The 21057-nt window shown below is 40.1% G+C and overlaps 11 protein-coding genes across 11 annotated transcripts; 6 read left to right on the forward strand and 5 right to left on the reverse strand.

Moving 5' to 3' along the window:
- Window positions 1-11: 11 nt before the first annotated feature.
- On the forward strand, window positions 12-710 carry V1514DRAFT_367225 (DASH complex subunit DAM1; the record flags this gene model as incomplete). The annotated part of the gene is made up of 3 exons (XM_066929861.1): window positions 12-298; window positions 346-397; window positions 449-710. Coding segments are annotated over 3 exons (572 nt in total), but the record flags the coding sequence as incomplete, so codon positions are not given.
- V1514DRAFT_329300 (HIT-like domain-containing protein) lies at window positions 470-1453 on the reverse strand. Its single transcript, XM_066927322.1, has 3 exons — window positions 1305-1453; window positions 1003-1250; window positions 470-950 (listed from the first exon to the last, which is right to left on the reverse strand). The coding sequence occupies exons 1-3, from the start codon at window positions 1345-1347 to the stop codon at window positions 804-806; spliced, it is 438 nt and encodes a 145-aa protein (XP_066784028.1). The 5' UTR covers window positions 1348-1453; the 3' UTR covers window positions 470-803.
- A 171-nt stretch (window positions 1454-1624) lies between these two features.
- V1514DRAFT_38818 (putative peptidase family-domain-containing protein) lies at window positions 1625-4383 on the forward strand. Its single transcript, XM_066930000.1, has 4 exons — window positions 1625-2858; window positions 2909-3103; window positions 3166-3963; window positions 4020-4383. Exons 1-4 carry the CDS (start codon window positions 1902-1904, stop codon window positions 4062-4064), a joined length of 1995 nt encoding a protein of 664 aa, XP_066784029.1. The 5' UTR covers window positions 1625-1901; the 3' UTR covers window positions 4065-4383.
- V1514DRAFT_38811 (uncharacterized protein) lies at window positions 4280-5724 on the forward strand. The gene is made up of 3 exons (XM_066929999.1): window positions 4280-4379; window positions 4440-5052; window positions 5109-5724. The coding sequence occupies exons 2-3, from the start codon at window positions 4634-4636 to the stop codon at window positions 5650-5652; spliced, it is 963 nt and encodes a 320-aa protein (XP_066784030.1). The 5' UTR covers window positions 4280-4379; window positions 4440-4633; the 3' UTR covers window positions 5653-5724.
- Window positions 5725-5782: 58 nt separating this feature from the next.
- V1514DRAFT_329305 (uncharacterized protein) lies at window positions 5783-7985 on the forward strand. The gene is made up of 3 exons (XM_066927323.1): window positions 5783-6237; window positions 6287-6341; window positions 6394-7985. The coding sequence occupies exons 1-3, from the start codon at window positions 6021-6023 to the stop codon at window positions 7955-7957; spliced, it is 1836 nt and encodes a 611-aa protein (XP_066784031.1). The 5' UTR covers window positions 5783-6020; the 3' UTR covers window positions 7958-7985.
- Window positions 7986-8010: 25 nt separating this feature from the next.
- Window positions 8011-9510, reverse strand: V1514DRAFT_362808 (uncharacterized protein). Its single transcript, XM_066929750.1, has 3 exons — window positions 9467-9510; window positions 9361-9409; window positions 8011-9303 (listed from the first exon to the last, which is right to left on the reverse strand). Exons 1-3 carry the CDS (start codon window positions 9484-9486, stop codon window positions 8290-8292), a joined length of 1083 nt encoding a protein of 360 aa, XP_066784032.1. The 5' UTR covers window positions 9487-9510; the 3' UTR covers window positions 8011-8289.
- Window positions 9511-9697: 187 nt separating this feature from the next.
- On the forward strand, window positions 9698-12106 carry V1514DRAFT_342244 (rRNA processing/ribosome biogenesis-domain-containing protein; the record flags this gene model as incomplete). The annotated part of the gene is made up of 3 exons (XM_066929091.1): window positions 9698-10027; window positions 10118-10974; window positions 11050-12106. 3 exons carry the CDS (start codon window positions 9698-9700, stop codon window positions 12104-12106), a joined length of 2244 nt encoding a protein of 747 aa, XP_066784033.1.
- A 19-nt stretch (window positions 12107-12125) lies between these two features.
- Window positions 12126-12990, reverse strand: V1514DRAFT_292620 (thymidylate kinase-domain-containing protein). The gene is made up of 2 exons (XM_066925352.1): window positions 12777-12990; window positions 12126-12682 (listed from the first exon to the last, which is right to left on the reverse strand). The coding sequence occupies exons 1-2, from the start codon at window positions 12925-12927 to the stop codon at window positions 12147-12149; spliced, it is 687 nt and encodes a 228-aa protein (XP_066784034.1). The 5' UTR covers window positions 12928-12990; the 3' UTR covers window positions 12126-12146.
- Window positions 12991-13017: 27 nt separating this feature from the next.
- Window positions 13018-16787, reverse strand: V1514DRAFT_292622 (hydroxymethylglutaryl-coenzyme A reductase-domain-containing protein). Its single transcript, XM_066925353.1, has 3 exons — window positions 16138-16787; window positions 13911-16070; window positions 13018-13847 (listed from the first exon to the last, which is right to left on the reverse strand). The coding sequence occupies exons 1-3, from the start codon at window positions 16645-16647 to the stop codon at window positions 13458-13460; spliced, it is 3060 nt and encodes a 1019-aa protein (XP_066784035.1). The 5' UTR covers window positions 16648-16787; the 3' UTR covers window positions 13018-13457.
- Window positions 16788-17015: 228 nt separating this feature from the next.
- On the forward strand, window positions 17016-17912 carry V1514DRAFT_329314 (TPR-like protein). Its single transcript, XM_066927324.1, has one exon. It carries the CDS (start codon window positions 17270-17272, stop codon window positions 17849-17851), a length of 582 nt encoding a protein of 193 aa, XP_066784036.1. The 5' UTR covers window positions 17016-17269; the 3' UTR covers window positions 17852-17912.
- V1514DRAFT_329315 (RNA polymerase I associated factor, A49-like protein) lies at window positions 17807-19562 on the reverse strand. Its single transcript, XM_066927325.1, has 3 exons — window positions 19199-19562; window positions 18999-19131; window positions 17807-18920 (listed from the first exon to the last, which is right to left on the reverse strand). Exons 1-3 carry the CDS (start codon window positions 19507-19509, stop codon window positions 18030-18032), a joined length of 1335 nt encoding a protein of 444 aa, XP_066784037.1. The 5' UTR covers window positions 19510-19562; the 3' UTR covers window positions 17807-18029.
- Window positions 19563-21057: the final 1495 nt, after the last annotated feature.

A 21057-nucleotide genomic window follows, 5' to 3' on the forward strand; every position in this document is an offset into this window, starting at 1 on the left:
ACGCAAGGTTGCCATGTCAGTCCAGAGATCCAGACGTGCTTCTCGTCCAACTACGCCTCTTCGAAGGTCCGTTTCACGGCATGGCAATTCTCAGAGTCTATCAGCATCAGTAATCACCGCGTTTCCTTTAGAAGCGTTGAAGCCGCAGCTTTCCGAACTGGCAGATTCGCTAGCAGATCTTGATACCAACTTTCAGTATTTGGATATAATGCATGAAAATATAGCTAGATTTAGTGAGAGTTTTGCTGCATTTTTGTATGGATTAGAAGTCAATGCGTGGTGTGTTGATTTTCAAGAGGTACTTTACAGGTTGACTGGAAATGCTTCAATGTCTAACAATTACAGGCCCCTACTTCGGATTCGTTCAATAGATTTGCCGAACAGGAACAGTTGCTTCGTATGTGTTTTTTTCAAGATTGTTTGTTTTTATTTGCTAACCCCAACCAAGATCAGCAACAGGAAGGTTTAACAGAAGCGAAAGAATACACATTATCACATGAAGAAGAAACCAATAATGAAGCATCAGACATCACAAATCCAAACAATACTTCCAGTAGGCAGCTTGGTGCCAAAAATTCAAGGCCCCAAAGTCGTGTGCCGACCGCAAACTCTACGAAATCTCGCCTCGCAACAACTGGTAGATTAGCAAGATCTATTCCAACAGGTTTACGACCTAGATAGTACATTTCTGTATTTTTAATATTAAGACATTGTAAAATATCGCAAAAGAGCTCAAAAAATATACCGCAGGCACTGTATTGACGTCTATAAGACGATGTTGTGTACGACATGAAGCATTCTCTTCAAAGCTTGTTCTCAAGACTGGCTAAGATCTTTGCATGGCTGGCTTTGAGAGCATCGAAGTTAGACTCCTTTTGAGGCCAGCCAACTCCTAAGCCCTCGTCTTCGTTTGGCTTTGGAATTACATGAAAGTGAACATGTGGAACAACCTAAACCCAAAATTAATGGAAAACAGTACTAAATATTTGCATGATGTCATACCTGATGAGCTAAAGCGCCGTTGTTTTGAAGTAGGTTGTACTGGAACGTATCATCCGGGGTAGCCCCCAACGCAAGCGCAATTTTTTTAGCTGCTGGAAGAATCTCGGCAAGATAATCGTCAGGAAGTTCATGAACTTTAGCTGCGTGATATTTTGGGATCACGAGAGTGTGACCTTCAGAAAGTGGGTTGATGTCGAGGAAAGCATAAACTTTAGACGATTCGAAAACTTTATAGGACGGAATCTCGCCTAAACAAGTTAGCTTAATAGAATAAATTAATCGTAAAAAAAAATGAAGAATACCCTTAATGATTCGACAAAAAATGCAAGAATGAAGAGTGGCCATTTTGTTTAAAAAAAAAGATATGGTGGTGATATGCTCAGCAAGGTTGGCCGGCTCTAACACTGACGAAATATCTTGTGATTGATAATAGATGACATAACGACAAATAACAGCGTCATGAAGAGCTACATCAAGTTATCTCTCAAGCCAATTTAAGCCGTTACAAAAACCGGTATTGTTTATTTGTAATTATTAACTAAGATACATATGTTTTCTGCTATGATGACACGTATTATCAAATGCATTTAGTATTGCTCTATATAGCTATGTTATGATGTATCGCAGTTCCATTACGCTTGCAGTTACACGTTTACTTTGTTACATGCTTAATAATAACAAGCAGATTTTCTGATCCATTTATATCTGTAAACAATTCATAGGCGAACCAACAGACAAATCTAACCTGGTATTTATTTATATATTACGTGTAAACTAACTTGCACAGCCCTCGTCCAATAAGCCGCACTACGATGAATTTGCCGAGAACTGGTTAGACAATATCATTATAGGCTCACTGTTTCAATATTCTATTCATTAAGACTCATCAGCAGTATTCCATGGCTGCATTTCACGTGCAATCTCAGCCGGCTGGCGCTCCGAGCCTTCCACTGTCATCGCACCCTTCTTACGCGCCACGGTTTTTTAACGTGTCAAACAATACTACAGTGCATCAACGGTTTGTGCTAATTCATGGAGGAGTAGGACCTTTAAGCGAAGTTTCCTTTGACTGCACAATCACGGTATTTCATCATCTAAGCGAGTTCCCACCTCAGTCCTTCGCAGTTTCAGATGGATATTTCAAGGCATTGGTGCATCTGGTTCCTGGATCAAATGTGGTCCAGTTTAGGTTTAGCCCCGGCCAATATATGCACAACATACCTTCCACAACCAGCACGTTGAATTTGACCTATATTCCACTTCTTCAAAATGCACCATTGCATTTGGCTATTATTGTCGCGAAAGACAGTGAGTTGAAATTTGACGCTCCCAGAGATCAGGTTGAACGAGGCCAAAACACATTAGACATTGCAGTTAAAAAATTAAGAATGGCGGGTTATCTGTGGCAAGCTTTCACTGGTGAACAAATGCAACGTAACGGAATGGGCAGGCGGTGTTTCAGACTGCATGAGGAATATCAGCCAGACTCTGTTGCTCGAAATGACACCAAATCGCGGCATACTGCTTACGTGCATATAATTCGAAGTGAAAAAACCATGAATGAAATCCGTGATGCAAATAAAGCACAGCAAAATAAAAATGCTACTGATGCTGGGGCATTGTTTGGGATAGCTCTGGATGCCATTAATCGACATGGTGGCCCATTTGCGCCCACGCCATCAGGAGAAGATACGCACGTGGCGGCATTGATACTAGATACTAAATGGGACTCTAATATAAAATTAATACGGGGACATGCTGCTCTTGGAGGCGGTAGTGGTCACGTAAAGCTAGCCATTTTTGGCAGCCATTCGACACATGCTTGGCCGTCATGTGTGGAAGAGATTGCATCATGTGTATGTTTTATTGTTATTTTCAAAAGGGTGGCAATAACTGACTGTAAAAGTTTTTAGATACTAGGCAAGCAAATTTGCGAGAAATCGCAAACGATGGAGGCGAGGGAGGGTTTTATTTTAGGATTGCCAATGTTGGAATTGGTGCCATGTTACATGAAGTGGGCCATTTGCTGGGCTGCCCTCACCAATCATCTGGGATCATGCTAAGAGCATATACAACGTTCAATCGAAGTTTTATGACTAGAGTAGGCGAGCCGCCGCAATTTGCTTTTTTTTTTTCTTTTTTTTTCTCTGCTAACCTTTTTAGGAGGCAAATGTAATAAGGGATGAATCAAGCCCGCAGTTGTGTCTTCCAAAGGATGAATGTGGCTGGCATAGGTTGGATTTACTTCGTTTTAGATGTCACCCTATGTTTCGCTTGTCTCCTGAAGCTTTAGTTCCAAAGTTCAAACCTGTGATCTTGCCGGTCGAAAATGGTGCAATAGTTCAGTCGAAAACTGGGATATATTTAGTAGAGGTACATTGTGCTGAATGGTGCCGAGCACATTTGGAGTATCCGGAAGGCCCACAAAAAGAGCTGTTTTTATTTGAAGATGAGCTGAGGTCTTTGATGTCTAGAGAATATCAGGACCCCAATAAGGTTATGGGAATAAAGATTTTGGGACTTGGACAGCAAGAGCTTATGATTGATGACTTTGTCAAAACATTAAGAAATTCCAGGAGCATTGTAAGTGGTCAGCCAGCGTTTGACAGCATTACTGAAAGCGCAGATGCATCTTCTCAGGTGACACATATTCGGGTATTATTTCGGCGTATAATACGAGTACGGATATATCACGGCTCAGCGGTAGACGGTTTAGAATTTTTTTATGAGAGTGGGTCAGCCATGTTCGGGAACCGAGGTGGTTCACCCTCTGACTTTGTGCTTGAGCCTGGAGAAAAGTTCCTCGGGCTTCACGTGCGTTCGGGCTTGTGGGTGGATGCGATTCAGTTGATTACTGGCTTACGACGAAGTGCACTGTACGGAAACATAAATGGAGGAAGTCCGACGGATTTGATTTCACCAGCAGGATATCATATTATTGGTTTGCATGGTACAGTAGAGGTGAGTATTATTACATATTAGCATTTTTATTCTTTCATTGAGCTAATAAATTCTAGCGATGGCTAATGAGAATCGGGATTATCTACACGAGTGACAGTTAAACTTTTATATTGAATAGGCGGTTAATCCCGTGAGCAATAAGGAAATTGAGGCGGTATTGATAAACCCGTGTCTTTTTCTGATAGGCTACTGACTATCATCGTATTTGGTTGATAGTGTGAGTGGTCAAGATAATATACAAGTTTAAGTTCATGTTGAGTTTAAACTCAATGGATTTGATATTTGTTCGTAACAGTATGTCCTGGCTGATAATTTTATTGTTAACCAACCACCGTAGTACTAGTCGGATATTATATATAGAATAGTAGAATATTTAAATTAAGAAAAGTTTAAATCATTTTAGAAAATAGAATAAGGTATTCTAAACCGTTATTATTAAAATTAAGATAGTATATGATAATTAATGGCTTTATAAGGTCGGTCGCATTTAATTCTATTGTTAAGAATCCTGCGTTGATTGCTGTTCGTTTCGGCGACTCAGGGCGCAGGAAGGTTTCCACGTGTATTTAGCGAGCAGCAACTTTCGTTTTATCCATTTCAAATGACAACATTTGAACTACTTGTTTTACGATAAACAAGGTACATAAATACCCTTCCATTCCCACTGTGCATGCATAGTGAATATTTTATATCCATTGTGTATTCTGTTATGAAGCTTACTCTTGTCTTGCCGGTGCTTGTCGGCGTTGCCGCCGCCGTACCGATCACTCGCGAACTTCTCGCGCTTGAAGGCGACCTGAAGACTCAATATTCATCAGATTTTACTCGTGATATCTTTGTTAAAGGAATTCATTCCCATAATGACTACTGGCGCGATGTTCCGCTTTACACCGCTCTTTCTCATGGCGTTGTGTCTGTCGAGGCTGATGTTTGGCATTTTGATGGCGACGACGCTGTCTACGTCGGTCATCACGAAGCTGCTCTAACCCCTGCCCGCACGTTTGCGTCGCTTTACATTGATCCGTTGGTTGGAATTCTCACGCAAGCCAACCCAAATAACTCGTTCACTGCACATGACACCGCCCCCAAGTACGTTGCAGATTACATCTACGAATTTGACTCTCCAACTAATTTTTTTTTACCAGCGGTGTTTGGGATACTGACTCTGGTCAAACTTTATACCTTTTTGTTGATGTCAAGACCGACGGAAATGCCACCTGGCCATACGTTATCGAGGCTCTTGAGCCATTGCGGCAGAAGGGTTGGTTAACTACTTTCAACGGCACGGCAATTACTAGTGGTCCTATCACGGTCGTCGGGACTGGGAATACGCCGTATGCCTTTGTCAAGGCCCAGAAAACTCGCGACTACTTTTATGATGGGCCGGTAACTTTGCTCAATGACACTGAAGCATATCCTGCCACCCTCAATCCTATTGCGTCTGCTTCATTCCTCAAAACAGTTGGCCTTGAACCTAATGATATTCCTGCTTCAGGTCTAAACAAATCTCAGTTGGCTTCATTGACTAAAGTTATCGATCAAGCTCACGAATTGGGTATTTACACTCGCTTTTGGGAAGTACCATGGTGGCCGGTCGAAAAACGTAACAACCTTTGGAGGCAACTAATTGAGGCAGGCTCTGACCTATTAAACGCGGACGACATTGAATTGGCTTTTGAATTTTATTAGAGATAATTATATTAAAGTTCTTTATAAATTTTTTACTAGTAGTACAATATAAAATATATTTTGAAAATTTAATCATGTAGAGCATATAAGCAAAACGCTGTAATTATAGTTGTGGCTCACACAACGGGAACGCGCTTCACAAAGCTCAGTAAATATAGTCAATTATCCTTCATATAACTATATATATTTATAGTTAATAATTATGAATTTTTTTTTCCAGTCATTGTTCTTTATAAACTATCACCAGTGGCATTGATCAGAAGGCTTAATATTATGGTCTAAGGTGGCATTCAAACAAACAACTCCCTTGAGTAGCAATAGAGACTATAAATCAGACAGATTAGACACAAACAAACTGGAATAATAATATGAGTGGAATAACACAAACACCAATTGAGTCTAATACTTCGTCTACTCGGAAGTCAAACGCTTCGTGGCAGAGTATGCGAACGTTCACTGACCTGGTAAGCGAGCAGTACCAAGCATCGCCGGATGTATATCTGCAATTACCATTTCGCGCTAAAGATTTAAACAAATGGCTATTGTGCTTTTGTGTGTTGAATTTCAATGTCGATATCGGACCCGGTATGTGGTATATTTAGATTTTTGAGTAAACCTGTTAACGTTGGAGTAGAATTTGAATGTGTGTTTCCTCGTGTCAATTTCTCGGAACATGATTTAAAAACAATGTCAGTTTTAAAAAAAATCAAATTAATCGAACCAAAAATAATGTTTGTTTAGATGCTTTTCATCATTTCCTGAACAAGGATATCCAGACAACACCGAATCATTTCATACTTTCCGGTTTAAATGTACATCTGATATTACATTGCCAATCCCATCTTCAAACTCCAGAACATCGTCTTACGCTGCACGAGCAGAGCGATATTTATATGGATATGTTCTTTTCCAACAACATAGAGATCGTTCCAAAATACGGAATTATTCTCAACAGAGTATTGCAATAATATCACCGTTTGAATTTCCAGCTTTATTTGAATCATGCGTGAGGCGAATCGCACCATACGTGTTTGAGCCGTCACTGATGTTTCCGACATTGCAGTCCACTTGCAGGAATGTTGCATCCTGGCCCGATCCCGAAGCTCTCCTGGCTAAAACTTCAGCAGGTTCGAAACGAAAACGAATCGATTTACCATATCTAGGAGATAAAATCCGGGTCATACTTGCTCAAGATCCATCGCTTCCTCTAACAGAGTTTACGGACAGTAATAAAGATGTTACGTTGTTTGGAAAACCAGGGTCATGGGGTGAATTGTTAAAGTCGCTCAAGGATTTGAGTCAACTATTTACACTGTTTGAAATAATTATTCTTGGCCAGTCTCTTGCAGTATCTTCAAGTACACCTTCAATGTGCAGCAATTTTATTGAACATTTGGTTGATCTTATTAAGCCAATTCCGTATGTGGGCCTAGTTAGGGAATATATCACAATGCACTCAGATATTGAAGCCTTGAATATTATTTCACAACATCCTGTGCCAGGTGTCATTGGATTTACAAATCCCTTTTTGTCGCAAATGGTCAGGGAATGCGGCGGCTCAGTGTATTTACTGGATATCACTACGAAGAATAAACCATCACCACCATCAATAAATGTGAGACTAATGCCAATTTTGCCAGACGTGATGCCTATTTCTGCAACACCACTATCAATGACTTTTGATTTGCTTTACCCGGTGACTTCCACTATTGAATGGCAGCGGAAATCAATTAAAAATGCTCTTTCGACAATTGGATTGGGGCCACATGCGGATGCCGAAAATGGTCGACTCACATATCTCACAAGAGACAAGCAATTTTTAAAGAAATTAAGAGGCATGATGGACAGACAAGTCTCATCATCTGAAATTGATAAGTTTATTCGAATTTACTTTGCCAACCTGACTGCAAAAATTTTGGCCCCTATTAAAAGATTTTTGTTTGTTGCCCAGGTGTCTCCGAGACAGCTTTCGTACGCTGAATTTATGTTTTACCATTCAAGTAAAACTTTGGGTGCAAGATCTGTAAACATTCACAAGCAGAAACGTGCAACTGATTCCGGGTATATCTTGTCATTGATTCACTCATTAGGATCACAACAGGCTAAAGAAGATGATCTTGATAAAACTACAGAAACTGCATCAGTTATAAATACCGCAGTGCCAAATGAGCAGCATACCTTTTCTGAGTTATACAGTGAAGCCGTTAGGCCAGAAAAAGGAGTATTTCATGATCATAATGCTTCAGAAAAGTTTTATGGATTACTTTTACGATCTGGAAATTTTGAGGCGTGGAGTTATAAATGATAGTAATAAATTAATTAATTTCGTTTAATGACCATTTTAGTTTTAAAAACCTATTTAACTTGCGAACCATAGTTTATTTACGAAGTAAAGCGAAAAAAGGAAAAAGAAAAACATACAATAGACAGATAAATCTGAGTTCAAAGAATTTTGAGCAGTTAAATAAGATTGATCGTTGAATATGACAGTGACAAAATATGTCACGATAGCGATGTTTCTATTATTTAATTGGACAAAGTGTTTAACTAAACTATACAATCTTTGGATCAAACCACATTATTCAAAATACAACATTTAAAAAAAAAAAACTTTGATATTTAAACTAGAATTCTATTCTAGTTATGTATATCCAACCCATTTTGGATAGCAAATAATTTTGATGCAGCAACAGATGCGCTTTCTTCTATTTGGTTGGAGTATTGGTTAATCTGAGCAGAAATTAACAAGTTATCAAGACGAGATGGTTCAGTTGGAAGTTTAAATTGCTTTTGCCAATCATCTTCTGGCACGAGCGGAATGTTGGAACGTTCTCTAATTGCATTCTCTGATCTGGTCTTCTGAATCCATTGTTGAACCTTGCTTTGTTCCCTGGCAAGCTGGCGTTGATAATAATTAAACGTTCCTTGCTCTGTAAAATAATCATCAATTGATTCTATAAGAAGTTCAGCATTTTTCTCAAGGTATGGATCGATTGACAAATCGAGACTATCAAAGTTGGGAGAAAGCACTGAAGATTGAACCAAACTCGATGGGTCATTTTCTCTTTCGAATGTAGGCTGGTCCAGGTTTTGTAAAAGCGCCGTGGCAAGATGTGAGTTCTTGATCGAAATCGGGAGTTCTTCGAGAACGTCAAGAAATGTGAGTCCGTTCTTGATGAGCGATTCAGTAGTAAATTTGCCTCCGGAGCTCTTGTTGGTCTCTAAAAATGATTCAGACAATCTATATGCCTTAAGTGAAACAGTTCCATGAGATGATCGCGTGACATCGTGAACAAGGATGATGGAATTCGGGTTGGATGCATGGAAAGCCAAAAGATTGTCAATCAGTGCTTGGTTGAAAAATCCGCCCAGGTAAGCTGAAATGAAGTATCCAACCGGATTGGCCTCAATGTTAACTTCCTTTAACAACCGAATCATATCGGCTTGGTATTTTAAGTTCGACTTTGATCTCGGATTGACAGAGTCGTCGTTATTAGCATATCCAGACCCGCTGCTGTTATTGTTGTCTGACGTGGGGAATGGGAACGCATGAGTAACTTGAAGAACCGAGTTGGCATCAAGTCCAAGTAGCAGGCCGCTGACGGAGGCTGGAAAGGATTCAGAAGCATTCTTGGCGATCTTGAGAAAAACCTAGAGGGCATTAACATTTTCTGTTGTCAATCAAAAAAATTAAGTAAGCCTACTTACACCAGAGTCAACGACTGCCGAATAAACAGGAGATGTGAGTTCCGGGAGACTGTGCAACAAAGGTCAATACAAAAAATCATAACATAATAGATATAGGCCAACATACACAGAAACAGGAAGAGCCATCCTTGGTCAGATATAACGTTGTCCGTGGAAAAATGAATATGAGCCTTTCATCTTCCGCAACTTTTTTCACTTGCCTGGAATAATCCGGGTAACACATAGTGTGGTTAGGGCAACATTTAAATTTTAAATGAGCCGCACGAACCAACCAAAAAAAAAAAAGGTAGCAAAACTCGATGGATTGATTGTACGGTCCATCCAAAACGTGACAGAGATGTCGAACAGGCAGGAAAGAAATGGGAGCACTAAGGATGGGCAGTTTAAATCTGCTTTGCAGTCCTTTTTAATTCCAGAGCGTGAATCTAGTTTGGCCGTGCACACTGGCTTTCTGGTCACGGTTATTGGATCTTCCAAGATCATCGCGTCGGCTGATCCGCAGGTTTTACATCGGCTTCGAGTCAGGCTGTCGTCGCTTCTTCAATCTAATGATCCGGCGTGTAGAAAAGCTGGTTCTGATTTGATTTATACACTTGTTGGTAACGATTGGGAGTCACTTGCATCACATGGGGCCAAGTGGATTAAGCTGCTTTTGGGCATCCTTGACGTACGCTTTTTTTTTTTTTTTTTTTTTTTTGTTTTTGTTTTTGTTTTTGCAGATGTCATACCAGTTGTAAAGACTACTGACAATTTATAGAGAGGCACAGATTCCATAACAGTATTATCAAGCATCATTCAGACAATTTCTAGAATTTTTGCTTTGAGTCATGGAAAGCCATCGTTAACTCGTGATTTGGCAACTCCAAACTTGCCATTATTTGCCAATGCCTTACTAAATTTGGCATCACGCGCGGTTTCATCTTCCAGCTTGAATGTTTCCGCTCTGCAAGCCACGTTGCCTTCGTTTTATAGGTTACTACGTGACTATCCGGTAACGTTTCGACCATTTGTTTCTAAATTGCAATCGAAAGTACTACAGCCAATCTTGAATTTTTCTGTCAAAACAGGTCGACCAGCAAACGATGTTGTAGAACGATACGCAAGAAAATTGTACGCAAGCCTATATCTAGCTGTTCCAAAGAACCAAGCATTAGAATGGCGAATTGCGGTTCTCAAAATTGTGGGAGAGATTCATAAAGTGATTAGAAAAATTTTTTCTATTGTTGAAGAAGACTCGACGTACAAGGACATTCCTGACGGGTTTGATGACAGTGTTGAGATTACGGATGCGTTTCGTGGCGTACTTCATCTTGAGCTTTTGTTTCGTTTATTGGAAACTTTTTTTACCGAACCAACTGTTGTTAACGTGCAAGTTCCAATTGGCAAAATTATTTCATCACTGGACCGGATTCTTTCAGTACATCGCGCTACGATTATTTTTGCCGATACTGCAGAAAGAGAGCAAAGAGATTTTGTTCTGACTTCATTGCCGCTTCTTCATGCCAACATTTATGGGTTTTTAAACACGTTTACTAAAGCAGTCGGCTCTTCCATCATGCCATACGTATACACAATCTTTTCAAATTTTAATTTAATCACTGCTAACGATCCATCGTATGTTAAAAAAAAGAGAAATATTTTCATGAAGTGCTTGCTATACTAATCTAATGAATTTTTTTTTTAATACAGGATCTATAATATTCCGCTATTCAAGTTTTTAATTACTCTACTGCAACTCCTAGGACAAGCCCCGCAGGAGATAATTACTGACATTTCGCACATAGTCGACATTGCGTTAGAAAACGCGACATCATTCACGTCAACAAAAATTTCACTTCCTGATTTTTCCTCACATCCACAACAGTTCATACAAAATCCTAATCCAAAAGTAGTTTCAGAAATTTTAAAGTTTTTCACTGTCGTGCTTCAAACAGTGCCTACCTTGCCGTCTTCTACAAGATCACGGATTGACCGCTTTGCCGTTTTGCGTTACAATACCTCAGACTTGGAAGAGAAGTTATTATTGGAAGCTGTTTTACAACCAGGCCAGAATATCAAGTATAGCATCTTGCCTCTCGCAGCTCGAAAATTGCCACGTAGCTCGTATCTTGGCGGAATCGTGCATCCAAGGTTCCCACCAATTGCGCAAAGAAAAGAAGACATTTTGGGAAGTCTTGCTCTTGAACATTTAGACATTTTGGAGAACAAAAGAATTCAGCAGTTGGATACAATTAACAAAGATCAGCTTGAGGAGGAAATTGCAGGGAACGATTTGCTCACGCCATCGGAAAGTTTAGGCGTGCAAAATGAAATTTCACTTGACAATGATCAGGTTAGGATCTCGACCGAAACATCAAATTCTCAACCTGTTGGCAATAACGACCCAGAATTGGCTGATGTTATTGTTGTCGCACAAGCAAGCTACGAGGAAGCATTTAATGAGCCGGTTAAAACGGCCGAAGAAGCAAACATTACTGATCAGGGTTTAGGGCGAACCGCGAGAAAGGCGCCAAATTTTGATATCGTTCTTAAGAATGATCATATTAATAACGATGTTGCAAGTCAAATAGTAGTTTCAAACAAGACGAATAAGAAAAGGGCAAGTAACGCTTCGGATGATGCAAAACTGAAACGAGCAAAAGTAAACGCGGAAAAACAAGAACAGTACAGTAACGAAGAAGAAGACGATGATGATTTTGAGATGCCATTGATTGATATTGCTTCGTCAGACGATGAAAGTTCGTAAGGTTGTACAATATTTACTGGCATGATTTAATTTAATTGATTTATTTAATACTTGTAATTTCAGGTCCTGTAAGCTTGAACGATTCTACAGCATGCCATATACTTTGCGCCACGGTTTCTATCGATTCGGTGGCATCGACCGTAACCACGTTGCCAAATTTCAACGCCCCAGCTTGCGCCTGCGAACCCAACAACAACTTGAAATTTTTTCTTACGATGGTTTGAAACTCACTAACCTCATATCGTTCCTTGCCAAAATCTTCTCTGGCACTCTGTGCATGCGCCTTGCCTGGGTCGATATCGAGGAAGATTGTCAGGTCGGGCTCAGGCAATCCCTTGTCGGGTGCCAGGCACCATTCAAGTGGCATGTCAGGATTTTGCTTGGCCAAAGAATAAGCCACGCCGGATGGTACGTATCGATCCAAAATAATGATTTTTCCGGACTTGAGTGAGTTCAACAGCGCATCTCGAAGTTCCCAACGGTTGGCTGAAAATAAGAGATGAATCGCTGGATCTGATAAGTCAGATTGCGAAGTTAAATAAGAATTAATTGTACTTCCGATAGAAGTCGTACGATCTAGTATCATTTATTATCATTAGTTAATTAATTTGTTTTTGCGTATCAAAATAAAAAAAAAAAAAAGAACAAGTTCGCACGAGCGACTTCGTACCCGGGAATTTTTGCACTCGAACACGATCAAGACCATGAATGGCGGCCAATTTGTCATGAAGTATTTGACATTGAGTTGTCTTGCCGGCACGATCTAATCCTTCTAAAAGAATCAAAACGCCTCTGCTCGTGTTTGATGTTGCAGATGTCATTTAATTTGCTTTTACACGAGGTAATCAAAAAAATATTCATATGGCTAACGCGTCCAACTCACGCGAACAATTGTCAAATTTAACGCGTTGTTATATCAATTAATATTTTAAATTAATAATTCAGTACATACATACTAAGGTCATATATACGTGAAAAAAAATATAACGATTAATGACAATTAAAAACATATAAAGAAAAAAAAATTACTAATGCAAAAATTACAACAAATAAATTTCTGGTCGGATGATCTAAAAAAAATATGAAAAAGTAAACGAATAATGGATATATATATGTCACTTGACCATTTCGATGCTCATTGGTTACCAATTAAACCAGAAAAAAAAAAAAAAAAAGAAACTCAAGAATCCATGTCACAATTATATAAATGCCTAAAAGTAACAATTACAACGCCTCTTCCGAACTCGTACGTATACAATACTTCAAATTTTTTTTTTGCCGAAAATGAGAATTGAATGTTTCATAATTAGTTGATTCTATAAATATTTTTTTTTTTTTATTGTCTGTTTTCTCATGGAGTTATGCAAATCTGAGAACCCTGCACCAGACGTGAGATTTCCGCAGCGCTGGGCGGTGCCGGCGTAGGCGTCCTGGTAGCAGTTTGCGAACGATTGTGAGTCATATGGCTCTGCACTAGATGTCCGGCTGCTAATGCGGAACAGAGAGATAATTCACCAGCGAGAACACCGGCAGCCACAACTTTTGCAAGTTGACGAGCATTTTCACCAGGGTTTGTAGCATGAGGTCCACGAACACCGAGAAGGTCGAGCATGGCAGCTTGTGGTTCAAGCACGGTGCCACCACCAATGGTACCAACTTCAATGGATGGCATCGAAACTGAAATTTGAAGATCTCCTCCGACGTTCTTCATAAGTGTAATACAATTTGATGATTCAACATTCTAAAAGCCAGTTAGTAATTATTTCATTTTAATTTTGTTCACCCGAAAAAAAAGCAAACTCACTTGAGCCGGGTCTTGTCCTGTAGCAATGAAAATAGCGGTAAGAATATTTGCAGCATGAGCGTTAAATCCTCCTACACTGCCAGCCATGGCACTGCCAATCAAGTTCTTGCTAACGTTTAGTTCAACCAAGGCGTCGACATCGCTCTTCAAAACTGATCTAACAACATCACCTGGCACGATTGCCTCAGCAACCACACTTTTTCCTCGTCCTTCAATCCAATTTATGGCAGCCGGTTTCTTGTCAGTGCAGTAGTTTCCTGAAACCGACACAACTTCCATATCTGAAAATCCAGCGCTCTCTTCCATTACCTTCAAAGCATGCTCAACGCCTTTAGAAATCATATTCATGCCCATGGCATCACCAGTAGTAGTGCAAAATCGAGCGTAGAGTAAGCTACCGGCAATGGCAGTCTTGAGCGAACTTAAACGAGCAAACCTAGATGTGGAGTCAAATGCTTTCTTCATGACACGTTGTCCTTCTTCAGAGTCTAACCAAAGCTTGGCAGCACCTGCACGAGCAAGGTTAGGAAATGCAATACACGGTCCTCTAGTCATGCCATCATGAGTGAGAACAGTAACAACACCGCCACCAGCATTAAGAGCCTTGCAACCTCGCATGGCAGAAGCAACCAGACATCCCTCCGTGGTCGCCATTGGTAGGTAGAAGCTTTTGCCGTCAATGATTAACGGGCCAGCAATACCTACCGGAATGGGCATATATCCTATAACATTTTCACAACAAGCTCCCAGAACACGTTTGAAGTCATAATGAAGATACGGCAGACTAGAAGATTCAAGAGTCTTCTCTTCACTAGATCTAGAAATAACCGCGCGACGAATATGAACCGCACGCGTGCAGTCTCCTAATTGTTTTTCAAGTGCATAAAGTGGAATTTTGCCACCTTTTGTAAGCGAAATAATGTTTTCATCCGAGAGTTCTCTAGCTTTTCCTGCCTTGACCAGAGCTAATGCTTCTTCTTGAGGAAGAAGGCGGGGCTTAACATTGATGGTAAGCTCAACTCCATCAGAGTCTTTATCTTCACTATCACTACTTTCAGTAGTAATGGTCGTACTCGATGGCGAAATACTGAGCTGTTTCGGAACCTCGACAATCTTTTCAATGACCTTGACCTTAGGAGCTTGTGCGCTATACTGAGAGGCTTTGAACAAATAGATATTTAGGCCAACACTAATTGTGAGCACTATTGCGACCCACTTACTGAGCACAGGATCACCAATAGTCTTGCTCCATTTTTCAAAGAAAGAAACCAGAGCATGCTCAAACTGACTAGGCTGAGGAATGAAAATATACTCAAAAGATGGAAAAACTGTAAGAACAAGACTTTCCAAAGGCAGCTTCGCAGTAACAGCAGTCACAGAAGCCGGGATTTCAAACTCATGATGAGAAATCAATTTTTCTTCACGGAATGGAGCAGTTGACAAGTTAAACAAGTTTAGTAATACAAAACCAACAACCATAAGAATTTTAAACTTGGAAATTGAAGAGTCCTTGACGGATTTGGAGAAAAAAACGTGATCATTTGACTTTACTCCGTTGCTGTGGTCTGCACTGTCAGCAACACTTTCGGCCACGGTTTCAGAAACACCGTCTTCTTCCAAAGCCTTTCTGATTGAAATATGACGCTTAATACGATTGATCTCAACCTTGATACTCAGAACGGCAACGAAAAAAGTAAAGAGAGTGACAATATCGAAAAGTAAAATCCATACTGCCAAAAAACAGAACTGTCGAAGGCCACCAACACCGCTACTTGCGCCAGCAATGAAAAGAGCAATTTCAATAGCATAATTAAACAGAATCTTAGGTCCAACAGTTTCAACCGCTTTCAAAATATCTGAAATCTGCGGAGGCCTAACAGTGACCAGCGCTGCCTTGGTAAGCGTAATCTGAGCTTCAAACCCCACAGTAATAACCAAAAATGGAAGACCTTCAGATAATAACACCATGTTAATCGGAACACCAAGATAATGGGTTGTTACGAGAGCAAACAAAAATGCGAATGAAGATGACATCAATACAGTGGCACCTAACCAAAAGTTGGAGCCCAACCTTTTCATGGACAAGAAAAGAGCCAAAAAAGTCAAGTACATTCCAGCATATGCAATTGTCATAATGGCGACGTCAAACGTCTCGGCGCTCTGAACGAAGTTAACAAATGATTAAAAAAAAAAAAAAAAGTCATTTGAACAAGACATAGATACAAACCTTAACTTGACTAACAAATCTAGAATAACTAAATTTAAACCATTCGGTCCATGAAAATCCACGGTGGGAGTTTGACAAGTGCCATACCCAACCAGACCATTGACTGGCACCTTCAACAGGAACCGGCAGGTCTTTGACCGACTCAGTCCACGATTTCAAATCGTTGTAAGGTAAAAAAGCAGCTCGTTCTGATTGACCTCCAATCACAATCGAGGTGTTCAACTGCGGAACGGGTGCAACCGTGGTGTCGTTGAATTTGAGGGGAACGTAAGCATAGTGAGCAGCGAGAGGAAACTTTGCAGGGTCTTCAATCGCTTTCCACTGGCCTATTGGAGATGCAGAACGATAAAAATGTGCAGGCTCAGAAGAGCCATGGTTTGGTACTGAGATATCAAGAATTGAAAGATAAGCAGTGGAAGCGAGAAGAGCAATGAAAACAACGGTCTGAATTGGGTGGGACGACGATGGTCGCGCTATGGCCGTGAGCAGGCGCATCAGAATGTTTGCCATTGCTGCCTAAGACAACCCAAAAGTTCACAAAGAGCAAATGGCGGCGGGGGACACGGGGCAAAACTCGTGAGCGAATTAAAATAACAAAATAATAACTGACTAAAGTCTCCAGGTCAAACCATATGAACAGGGAACAGGGCAGGAAGCAAAAACCAAAGGGAGGGGGGACGCCAAACAATATAGTGAGGATAGTTGGTTACTAAGCCATCGCTTTGCAAAAGTCTGCTAGGTAATAATATTGCTCATATTACTAAGCAGCAAACTACATGATAACTAAAACTAACTATGGCTATGAGGAAAGTTAATCACGCACCCCGAAGTACATTACGTAACTACCAACTTGCATTCTTCCAAAAACACACTACCCACACGCTTCTTGTAACCGACAAGTGATTTGTCAAGATGTGTCACGCCCGAGGGGGGAATCGATGAGCAGTTTTGCTTGCGTTTACCGAACAATTTCGCGCGCCGCTCGTGATCGGGTCCGCGAATTCGTATTCGGCTTTATACCAGGTCAGGGGTAATCTTTTTTGTTTTAAAAGTGAATGTGTTTGGTTCGCAATTTACGAAGAACTCATAGTCAATATAAATTGATTCATTGCACAAACGCAGGGTTTGCAACATGGATGAGCCGTTACCAATCATATTTGATGAAGTTACAAAACATATTGGACTTCCGAATGAGGTTTTGACACCAGAACGAGAGACAGAAGTCGAGCAATTGAACGCGTTGTACAAAAGCCTCATCAATCTAAACGCGGATGTTCCTCCTCCTCCAAATCAGATCAGCGGCAGGCTAAGCGAGCAGGTCAAAAAGCTTAAGGAAGCTGGCAACACGTCGTTTAAAAAATTGCAATACGCAGATGCAATAAAGATGTATACTCTCGCTATCGAAATGGCCCTGAAACGGCCACCATGGGAAGCGGCAGCATATGTTAGGGAAGAGGTTTCAGTTTTATATTCAAACAGGGCACAAGCGTACATGTCCCAGAATCGATGGGGTGAAGCATTGGTTGACGCAGACACGTCAATATATTTGAAACGAAACGTGTCAAAATCATATTGGCGGAAAGGAAAGTGCTTGATTGAGCTGGGCCGTTTACAAGAAGCCAAGGATATTTTGGAGATTGGAATCGAATTTGCTGATGGAAACGACAATGAACTTAAAACTGCATTGTCAGAGGTGAACGGATTGCTAAAGTAAATGAGGCATTGTATAATAGCATTACCAATACAAAAGAATAATAGAAAAAATTGTGCCATTTTGCTGATTGATTCAAAAAACAAAAAAAAAAGTACGAAATAACAATATTGCTACAATTGCAACCAACCCCAGAAAACATTCCAATAAATCGCACCCCGACTTACCACGTCATCTTCGCCTACCTTCGAGATGGTCCTGCCCGCCGTCTTCGAACGACTTCAGGTAACTTGAACGGAAGAGATAATGTTGCAAATTTGTAGTTTGCAGCTTCAGCATTGGTCAGACCCAGTGCTTCCTTTTGTGCAACAGTGCAGGGCTTAATTTTGCAACCAAGAGACTTAAAAAGTTCCTGTGCCTTGGACGGCCGAAGTGAAAGCTCGTTTGCAAGGATCGGGATTTCAACTGAGTACTCGTCAATCTTCAAACAAGTTACAAACAAGTAGCACAATATCTTATCCTCCAGTTTTGGAGTAATAGTAAACGACGACTCTTTCTTTTTCCCAACCGCACCGACTTTAATTTCAGTAAATCGTTGAATAAGACTGTCCACCAAAACCTCGGGAGGGTGATTGAGTTTCTGAAACAATGTATGCTTGTTAGATGCCCGTTTGTTTTGCAACAAGCCCATCAAAAGAGACGCATAATAAATCAGCTTAAGCTTTAAAGTCTGATCTTCATTAACTATTCGTCTGACTCTCGTATTTAGGTAATCTGAAGACTTGCACGGAAGGAAAGCCACTTTCTTTGCCAAGTCTGATTCTCTAAAGATGGCACCCACTCTGATAGCACTTAGCTCCTCCTTTGTTAGTAGCCCGATTAATGGATATATCTCTTCCACAGATTCAGCATCCTCCTTAACTGGTGGAATAGGCCTGTCATCGGATTGCTGCTCACGCAACGCATCTTGAGACGGCAAGTTCTCAGTCGCGCCTTTGATATTGTCAATAATTGAATCAGCAAATGATGAAAGCTTTTCGGCTTCGATTTTGTTGCGCTCCAAATCTCCAATCGCTTTTTTAGCTTTTTTGGTTCCAAAAGCTTCACCAAGCGCAGTGCGTTGCAAGCGGTTCTAATATAATCAGTTATGCTTCTTGAAACAACAACAAAAAAAAACAAAAAAAAAAGGTTTGAATAAGTTTATGCTTACAAGAACGGTAGCCTGTCTAAACTCAGCAATTTTTTTCTTTTTCATCGCCTTAATTGTCCTGTTGGTGTTCACCACCTCTGCCTTGGTTAAGTCCAAACTATTACTCTCAGGATCATACACTGCAACATAATATCTTTATATATATATGTAAAAATGTTAGAATATATCTATATATATATAAAATCATGAAAACATCATACAAATCTTCTTCTGGACCATTTTGTCCATCATATTCTAGCCTGTCAGATTCACCATGAATAATATAATTCTGTTTAGATTTATATGTTTGAAACTTGGTATCTTCCGGAACCGAAATTCCAGGGAACGTGGCCAAAAATGGTGTAAACGACTCGTCCACTGATACCTTTGCTGCCAAAGTTGCTGCCGACGATTTCGAACTGATGATTTTTTCAGATTCAGTTTTTTTGTCTAATTTAACTTTGGCATGTTTTTTATCCTTCTCCTTGGAATGATGTTTCCGTTTTTTTTTATGTTCATCAGATTGTGACATTGTCAAAAAGTTGTTGTAAAAACAATCAACAATGGTTACAAAATTGTTCGAGCTTATTTGGTGCTTGATCAGAATTTTTTTGTTTCTTCCCATTTACAGAATGTGCGGCTCACCTCACAAATGAGAATTAATAACTATAACCAACTATAACTAAAACTAGTAACTAGACCTTTAACTAATACTCGTTCAGCTTTTTCATTTCACATTTTGCTAAATACGTTTTCGTTTTCTTTGTACAAAAGGTTTGCATCCGCAACCATTGCCTACAATAAACACGGCCTCCCGTTATTTTGTCAGGTCGAAGCGTTCGCGGTAAATCAACGTCACCTCTTTCAAATTTCTGTAATTGAAAAAAATGGCCCCTGGCGCTACGCTACGTGTCGTATGAGACAGTTACAAGATTTGTACAAATGGAATATAATTCATTTTAAATTTCAATCAGATATCTGATCGTACTAATCTGCCAAAAAAACCACACTAGAACAAACTGTTACATGATTCAACATCAAAACGGTATATACCATTTTGTAAAACTGTAAACATCGCAAAATATATCCTTTACAGCATCAAATGCACTACCACCCGCCTTCTGTAGCTAAAACACATGAAACTTTATCGGCGGCCTTGGAAAAGTACTATAACAAAGAAACATGGAAATAACCAAACTGATTGCCAAAGAGACGAGAAAATCAAGGACTAATTATGACGACATGTTTACTTGCTGTAACAAAAAAAAATTAGAACCTGACTCCACAAGATCAAACTTAAAAATCGACAACAAACCTTCTAGCTCTGACTTTCCGGCGTTTTCTCTTCAATCTCCTAACTCTTTTCTTCCTCTACAACAATTATTAGATAATTGACCAATTAAACCAATTGAGATCACCAATGCAATCACATAATGGTAGAACATACCCATTTGGCGCGCATCCTAAAGGTTTAAGGTTAGTACCAATTCAATCTCACAACCCGCAAACAAACACAATTCAATTCAATAACTAACCTGGCTAAAGTTCTTTTCGAAAAGTCGGTGAAAACCTAACAAAAAGATGGCAAAGTAGAATGCGTGATGGGTGGAGGAAAAAAGAGAGAGAGGAAGACGGGCGCGCGTTGTTATACTTGCCCGATCCGCTCACCAAACCCCAAATTTGTGTTGTGGCCGGTTTGCAAATTAAACTAGGGTTTTGTCACAAGCCAGTGTGGCCGAGCGACAATGTGAACAACAACTTAAGCAACCGCCGTGACTGCGTTTTTGTGCGGCTGTGGTCATTTAGTCAGCGTTTCTCGTTTGTGACTCAGTCTCGGGCCGAACTCATAAGGCGCGTACAGAAGCCCCGATATAGCAAGTATTTTTCCCTTCCAGAATTCTTTTTACATACTAACTATAATGATTAATTTTTATTGACAGAGCCTAAGGTGCTCGATGTAGGCACGTACGCCATCTATACTTTACAAAATACTGTAGAAACAAAAAAACAACAACATGCAAAACACTTTAAAACAAACAAATGGTACCATTTCAGTACAAATTCCAGTAAGCCATTAAAA

Source organism: Lipomyces japonicus (assembly GCF_038497905.1).
Source record: "Lipomyces japonicus strain CBS 7319 unplaced genomic scaffold V1514scaffold_14, whole genome shotgun sequence".
Lineage (NCBI taxonomy): Eukaryota > Fungi > Ascomycota > Lipomycetes > Lipomycetales > Lipomycetaceae > Lipomyces > Lipomyces japonicus.